Here is a 7,715-nt window from a genome sequence, read left to right as displayed (position 1 = left end):
GTGTGTGTGTGTGTGTGTGTGTGTGTGTGTGTGTGTGTGTGTGTGTGTGTGTGTGTGTGTATACTAGGCCACCTAAATATTTAACCTACAGTGATACATTGAAGCAATGTTTGTGCTGATGTTAAAGCCAAAGGAGATTTGGAGCTCTACAGTTATTAAGTCAGCAGAGTGTTGGTGACTCATCATTCAGTAACCCTGATTTATAACTTTATGTGGTCTGACACTTTGTGGCTGAGTTCATGTGGTTCCGCAACACTTTCCCTTTGCAGTAATACAATCTGAAGGTCGTTGAATGCTTAGCTTTGCGAATTTTGTTTCACTCCTAACTTGTTGCAATGGCTGTATCTTCTTACAGAACCATGCTGGAATCCAGTGAGCTCTTTAGCGCTACTGTTTGTAAAGACAGACTGCATGGCTAGGTGCTTGAATTTTTCATTTAGTGCTTCCATGTTTAATAGTCTTACTACCCACATAGCAACTGGAACTTCTTTGGGCAGGCAAACCTGTTTAAACCTGTTTTCCCCCTAAAAAAGTTAGGGCATTGTACAATTTAAATAAAAGAAAAATATATGCTTCATTCTATGGGTACTCACCAATAGATTTCATTTTAATAGATTTTTGGATTTATATTTACAGGAAAAAATATATGACAAAGATTATAATGAGAAGTGGAATGTTTTAATAACACACAGTGACAGAGCTTCCTTTATCAGACACTGTGAATACCATTTCTTAGTAGTAAGGTAACGCCTAGATTCATACAAAACTTTATAACAAGACTTGTATGGACTTGCTGGCAAGCCCATAAAAACGTTAAAGGATGCTATTTTTTTTTTATTATCTACCCAAGCTGGTCATATTGCTCTGGGAACCTATATGACTTTTTAATAAGTGATAAAACATCTCCCTCATTCTCCTTAATGTTAGATGATTCGCGACAGAGGACAGCTAGCCGTAGCATCCTGGTGTAGCTCCTGTTTTTTCTGTTTTTTAAAATGGGCTCTTTCTTGGCATTGTGGAGTAATTGCCAAATGCAATTGTCTATTAGTTATCAATCTGAGTAGACAGAGGAATAACAAAGTGCATCAGGTAGAGCGATTTATTCAAGCAAGTCCCACATAACCGACTTTTTGTTTCCTCATTCTCTCTCTCTCACACACACACACACACACACACACACACACACACGAGGCATGGCCAAAAAGTGTTGTGGGTCGAAAAAAACCCTATGAAAAACACTTATTTGGTTGGTCTTTCTATGGCACAGGAACCATGTCAATAGATAATTTTTAAAATTGTATTTTGTTCATTTCTGGAGAAATGCTCCTTAAAACAGTTAAAAATGGCTCCTACAAGCTGGCCTGAGGCTGTTTGGTATGCTGTTGCTTTAGATTTGATCTGTCCCAGCCTGCATCTGAGTTTTGCTATTAAAAATAAATTAATGGCATCAGATTTTAAGTACTGTAGTCCTTAATTGTAATTTCTTTTTAAAGGGTTTAGGTAACCTTGGATATCAGGACTTCCACCAGAGGACTCTGTCAGCCTCCTCATCAAATACAGCCAGGATCACCTGCTAGACTTCATACTTTGAATCCCATCTGTGCTGACTGGAGCAGTCACAGCATCAACAGGTACCACAACAGAGTCAACAACAAGTGTAAAAATATGAATGAATTAATATGACTTTATATAACATTTTTATGTTTTTATGCCAGATTGGAACATGACCACATATGGCTCCCCATCCCCCTTTGAGCGAGGAGACGCTGGTCAGGTTCTGCCAATTGCTCTGCAGTACCTCACTCCAAACTACATCTCCATCATTGGTATTGGAGCTGTAGCTGCTGCTGTGATGTCCTCAACAGACTCTGCACTATTATCTGCCGCCTCCATCTTCTCATCCAACATATATAAGAGCATCCTAAGGACCACAGTAAGAGACCTGAAAGGAGAAGATTCGAGTTGTGGTTATGTCTTTTCTGGTTCAGTTTCCAGATTTTATTTTATTTTGGGGGTTTTTTTTGCAGGCATCAGACAGGGAGCTCCAGTGGGTGATCCGTGTCTCTGTGGTCCTGGTGGGCGTGGCTGGCACATCGCACATCTTCACTTCCCGAGTTGCACTCTTGAAGATGGCATTTATGTCCAGTGCTCTCCGGTCAGGACTATCTGCATGTTGTGATTTCTGAGAGGTGGGACGTATTCAAAGTGAAGGCCAACAAACAATCACAAAAATTAACATTAATGATCAATGGCATCATCAAAACAGACAAGGAGGAGAAGCCTGATGGTCAGAGTGAAACTGAACTAATACTAACCCCCAGTCAGCTGGAGTGACAAACTAAATGATTTAGTGGGATGCAGATGTGTGTTTTTATGGTGATTTATTACCACACCTTCTTTCTTTCTTTTTTGGCAGAAAAACAGAAATGAAGGACCTTGGAGGAATTCATTGTTTATAATCAGTGCATGGTTTGTTCCTGTTTGTCACTGACTTACTTTAAAAAAATACTTGAACCTTCTCTTTTTAGCACTTATATACCATTGCTTAGAAAAGGTTGTAGCTATGCAGCTTACAGCTGTTGCACACAAATACTTCATAAATTACAATCTTTCTTTTGTAGAATTCAGTTAAATTGTAAAATTTTACAGTTGCTTTGTGATAAATGTGTTTTCTTTTTCTTTTTTTAATCGGAATAATTATATTAGGGCATTTGCAGTTTTATCAATGAGTCATTATACAATTATGAAAGATTTTGAAATTGTAAAAAAAAACAAAGATCAGATAATTATATTTATCAATTTCTAGTATCAAATGTAAATTTTTCATGAGCTATTTTACTTGCTGTGTGGTATGCTTGGCATAGCTCTGTTATCAGGACTCTGGAACCTGAAAAGTAGATTTTAAAAACATTGTTTAATAAATTAATTGTTGTGAAGTTAAAGATGGTCACATTCATACTGAATATTCATTGTGTTTCAGACTTAATTTCAAACTTAATTTATACGTGATTTAAGCAAATTGTGAAATCTAACTTTTCAATATTCACACATTTTTTAGTAACTTCTGTATTTTAAAATCTTTGTTCATATAGCCTGTTCGTTTAATAATACAAACTATTACAGAGGCAATTGTGAGCTTATAAAAACATTTGATTATATAGCATTCTCGAGGTTTCCCAAGTGCTATTTAGTATTTTAAATAATGTTTTGGAACAACTTTTTCATTAACTGCGTTTACATTTTGTTCCAGAATAAGTGTAATTTACACCAAAAAAGTTTGTTTTAGTATTTTGTGCATGGATTACTTTCAAAATTATATTTAATAAAAACGAAGAGGGTGTATTTTGTGTTAATTTGCTGGCAATTCCTGTTTCGACCTTATGGTGGCAGTAGCACTCCACACAGTTTGTGGGCGAGTCCATAGAAAGGCAAGCAAGGAAGCGCACGTGTGGCAGCAACAACTAAGATGACTACCAGCTGAAAAGTAGCTATCCGTGGATTGTCGCTTCACTGGCGTAAGGCGAGAGAATGCAGAACAATACAGCTTTCATGTAGCGAACCTCATAAAATGCGCGAACATACGGGAAATAATGAGTTAGCTAGTTTTCGAGGACCCGGGCTAGCTTGGCAGCCTGCTAGCTCGGTTAGCGGTAGCTACAAACCCTGGACGTTTCGCCGCAAAACGTCGGTTTACGTTTGGACCTGAGTGACGTGCTTTCTATTTGATTCGTAAAATAATGTAACGTTGGCATGTAGCAATACTTCAAATAAAAAGCTGTAGATTTGCCGTTTGTCATATTAAATATGGTGGAAAAACTACTGCTCTTGCGGTTTGTCTACCTTCTTATTAAAAGCAGTGTGGCTCACTGTGTGACTGCCAGGTCATATGTGAGGTATTACAAGTGAAGGAGTGAAGTAGCAGAGGTGTGCCAAACCGTTTTCTTACACATAAGTGCTTTCTACTATTATACGCAGAGCATCTTTTTACACTGGAACAGGTGGTGTCGAGCCTTACTAATGTCGATCAGACTCAGGTGGACTTGCGTGTAAACAGTGCTCGGTTGGTAATAAGGGGCACAAACTGTACCCTTCAACACCCCTCAAACTGAAAATGTACCCCCACATTATTAAACCACCACCATCAGCACCCTAACAAGGGTGGGCTCCATGTTTTCATGTTGTTGTCTTGACTCTATTCTTGCCGTGTGATTGGCTGATTACATGTTTGTAGTATACAAGCAGTGGACCCTGTGCACCTAACAAGGTGGCCAGTGAGTGATTATGTGTGTAAGCGCTTTTGAAACGTTTATTTGATCAATACCACTGTAAGAAAAAGTGTTAAACTTTATTTCACATAACTATAAGTTTTTCAATTTGAGTTCAGCCCTACACTTGGAGAAAAGTATTCATTTATATTGATTTTGATTAGCAGATTAGATTTTTGGTTTTAATTAATGAGCAGTTAATGAACAGGTGAACCTATATGTTTCATAAGTCCTTACATCTTTTTCTCTACATCTCACCACTTTATGTTTTAGGTTTTCTGTTTAAGAATAAACTAAAATGTGCTTTCTCATCCCAACAGCTGATTAGCTTCGCTGCAGACATGGAGGGTGCTGGTGGGGAGGCTAGCCTAGATGTACAGGGGGCGGCGGCAGCAGCACCGAGCCTCTTTGGACACAAACCAAATTCTGCTAAGCCGGTTTCAGCTTTGCTAGAGGAAGCAGCCCAGCTGAAAACAGAAGGAAATGCTTTCTACAAGGATAAGAACATTCGCTCAGCCATTGGTCGTTATCACCGCGCTCTTCTGCTCCTGCGAAGCATTGACTCAGATGTGACGACATCAGTGAAAGGGTTTGGGCCTGAGACACCTGTGCTCACACCTGAACAGGAGGCTTTATTGAGAAATACTCAAGTGGACTGCTACAACAACCTTGCTGGTAGGTAAATATCATTCTGAGATAATGTCATATTCTTTCAAAGCTGTTGAAGTAGTAACTCTTTGAAAAACTGCTCTCTAGTCACTAGTTTGATACAAGTGCCTCAGTATAATCATTTCTTTATATCTCTTCCAGCCTGTTTGCTGCAGAGAAAGACTGTTGATTATACTCGTGTGCAGGAGTACAGTCTGCGAGTGCTAAAGTGGCGACCAGGCAATGCCAAAGCGCTGTACAGGGCCGGGGTAGCCACTCTGGAGATGGGAGATGCAGAGACAGCCAAAGAGTACCTCATCCAGGCCTCTAAAGAGCAGCCTAATGGTAAAGACCCAGACCATCATGATCTTCAAGAGCAAGTTGACGTAATAGTTATTTAGACATATATAGCCAGGTTTTTCTTCCCGCATATTACATTTTTAAGGACCACCAAAGAGGTTATAACCTTCTCCCAAAAGAAAAATCTCTAGGGCTCTGATTGAAAGTATGTTAGGTTTAATTTACTAAAGTTTTAAAAACATTTTGGTCCATCAAATTGCATAAAATAAACAGAAAATGTTGAGAGTTCTGTTAACTCAGATGACGCCAAATTTTGGTCATAACTACATGTGGATCGCAAAAATGGAAGATAAAGTTTAAATAAATGAAGATAAACAATTCCTGATAACAAGTCAGGAATTGATGGGTTCTGTTGAAATTATTTATAACATAGTTATATGGACCTTGTACTCAGAGCTTGTTTCTGTGCTGCCATTATTAGTGCCGCTGTGCTGTCTTTCTGGATGTCAGCCACTTCCTCTATCTGCCAGTTGCACATACTGTTTTAAATGCTACCGAAATATGCAGCACATTCATCATAGTAGTTATCATATTGTGACTAGCACTGCTAGCACCAATAGCTCTCTTTCCTTACATCTTAGTCCACACTTGTTTTACAACGTTCTCACAGAGGCTGTGTCATAATCTTTGGGCCAAGAGGTATTTCTGGTGGCGACTTTCAAGAGCGAAAACATTAAACATTAATGCAGCTAGTTGCACTAGCTGAAAGCAGGAAAAAATAGCAATAAAAAGAATCTGTGTCTTTGATGAATACGTTGTGATTTGTAGATGATTAACACAGAGCATGTCGAAACAGCAGTTCTTTGGTGGGAGCCGTTTTGTGTCCAAGTGACGTAAAATTTCTAAATTAATAAATGGTGAACAAGTAGCTCAATGTGGACGCCTGTGCTCTCCAAATGTATTTATTTTTCAGTCTACATTTGCAATTAGTCCACCATCATAACCAAAAATTGTTCTTTTGTTACACTGCTATCCATTCGGAAATGGTAATTAATATTAACACTCATCTTTAAAGTAAACAGTCAGCTCAGCTTGAGAAAAGCTTACTGACCTTGTTTAACTTTGTGATCAATTAAACCCATGAGTTAGAAGCGTCACCATTTCCCATGTTAAAGGTGTTTAATTAAAGCATGTTAGAAGACTCATGTATGAGTCATTTCATTTTATCAAGACCAGGTGGTAGCTTGTAGAGTTGCTCATAGTAATTTAAGCATAGTTTAAATTACTGATCTTTTCTCTGGAGACCAGCGAGTTAAAGTATACGTTTCTGTCACAGATGCCAATGTGAGGAAGTACCTGCAGAGGGCTGAGGAGAAACTCAGTCGGGACTTACAAAAAGAGAAAGCCATGTATCGAGGCATGTTTTCCTCCAACCAGAATGATCGCTCCGAGGGTGGGATTAACCAAACCAGAAGAGCTGGCGACGGCGTTTAGCCCACAAGCTGAATGTGCCAAATAAAACCTCAGCCTGAGAGACTGCTCCAACCTCAGACCACACCACAAAGGGGTTAAGGAATGTTTACATGTCTTGAACGACTCTTGCTGTGTCTCCATGGGAGAGGATTGACGTAAGCATAACAGACATTATACAGACTTGAGGAAAGCAGTCAGTTGGAAAGCAAAGATGTCACTGCTGAAAATAGAAAAGACAGAAAAGTTGGTTTCCTAGCAACACAGTCTAATATAGTTCACAAAATGCTTCTGAAAGCTAAAGAGGCTCTTCATGCACTACTCAATTGCCTCTGTGATTGCAGTTGTTTGGTCAGTGATATGAATGTTAATTTTGTGACTTTTCAATAAAATTATTTGTTAAAAAATGCTAATTTTCATTCATTTTTTTAGCAAAGCCCTTTGCTGACACGTATCTTTAATGCACTTACAGTAGGAAGAGCACACGTTCAGTTATAAGTTTCCTTTATTAGTCATAAGCCATAAGAGGACACATATGTATCTTGGATAACTCATCAATACTTTAATTCAATGTTCATTTCAAAATCCTGAGCAAAATATCAAGTTAAAGAGTATTTGCTTAATTTTGGTCATAATCTGGCCAATGTGATTGTACTTCAGTGGCAATACTGCCCATGATCAAAGAGGAATATCACACTCTCACAATAGCTATAATCACTGAACAAGTCACAGAGCAGCATGCAGAAGGGGATTGTGCACGTACACATTCATACGCATGATTATGCACTGAAGCTTCTTACAGTTGTTATTACTACAGTATTTTCAAATGGCTACTCTCCTGTCACAATAGGATCCCAGAAGTGTTCCTCTTCAGGATGGCATTCACACTGATAAAAATTAGGGTTTATAAGGGTTGCAGCCCTTTACAGAGCCTAAAAAGAATCATTCACCCCTAAATAACAGGTCACCTTTATGGAAGCCCGTTTCCGCCACTAAAAAAAAAGGATCCATAACTCAAAATTTCGAGTTATT

At 38.7% G+C, this 7,715-nt stretch overlaps 2 protein-coding genes across 3 annotated transcripts; both read left to right on the top strand.

Annotated features, from left to right (window-relative positions):
* Positions 1-1,500: 1,500 nt before the first annotated feature.
* Positions 1,501-2,380, top strand: LOC106456070 (high affinity choline transporter 1-like). The gene is made up of 3 exons (XM_013908228.1): positions 1,501-1,631; positions 1,716-1,933; positions 2,028-2,380. The coding sequence occupies exons 2-3, from the start codon at positions 1,724-1,726 to the stop codon at positions 2,184-2,186; spliced, it is 369 nt and encodes a 122-aa protein (XP_013763682.1). The 5' UTR covers positions 1,501-1,631; positions 1,716-1,723; the 3' UTR covers positions 2,187-2,380.
* A 1,012-nt stretch (positions 2,381-3,392) lies between these two features.
* ttc9c (tetratricopeptide repeat domain 9C) lies at positions 3,393-7,092 on the top strand. 2 transcript variants are annotated; one of them, XM_005723091.1, is made up of 4 exons: positions 3,393-3,515; positions 4,586-4,940; positions 5,076-5,258; positions 6,550-7,092. In XM_005723091.1, the coding sequence occupies exons 2-4, from the start codon at positions 4,607-4,609 to the stop codon at positions 6,705-6,707; spliced, it is 675 nt and encodes a 224-aa protein (XP_005723148.1). In that variant the 5' UTR covers positions 3,393-3,515; positions 4,586-4,606; the 3' UTR covers positions 6,708-7,092. The 2 variants fall into 2 exon arrangements, with proteins under 2 accessions (XP_005723148.1, XP_005723149.1); XM_005723092.1 differs by having other exon boundaries at positions 3,393-3,520.
* The last annotated feature ends 623 nt before the right edge of the window (positions 7,093-7,715 follow it).

Source organism: Pundamilia nyererei, unplaced genomic scaffold (genome assembly GCF_000239375.1).
Source record: "Pundamilia nyererei isolate P.nyererei 1_Seehausen unplaced genomic scaffold, PunNye1.0 scaffold00008, whole genome shotgun sequence".
NCBI lineage: Eukaryota > Metazoa > Chordata > Actinopteri > Cichliformes > Cichlidae > Pundamilia > Pundamilia nyererei.
Note: the sequence above shows the minus strand (reverse complement) of the source record. Positions and strands in the feature narration are given on the sequence as shown.

Excerpts from the sequence above, each read along its gene's own strand:
- LOC106456070 (XM_013908228.1), top strand. The coding sequence starts at position 1,724 with ATGACCACATATGGCTCCCCATCCCCCTTTGAGCGAGGAGACGCTGGT. Across the intron at positions 1,934-2,027 it reads AGAGCATCCTAAGGACCACA|GCATCAGACAGGGAGCTCCA; the intron begins GTAAGAGACCTG and ends TTTTTTTTGCAG.
- ttc9c (XM_005723091.1), top strand. The coding sequence starts at position 4,607 with ATGGAGGGTGCTGGTGGGGAGGCTAGCCTAGATGTACAGGGGGCGGCG. Across the intron at positions 4,941-5,075 it reads CTGCTACAACAACCTTGCTG|CCTGTTTGCTGCAGAGAAAG; the intron begins GTAGGTAAATAT and ends TATCTCTTCCAG. Across the intron at positions 5,259-6,549 it reads CTCTAAAGAGCAGCCTAATG|ATGCCAATGTGAGGAAGTAC; the intron begins GTAAAGACCCAG and ends TTTCTGTCACAG.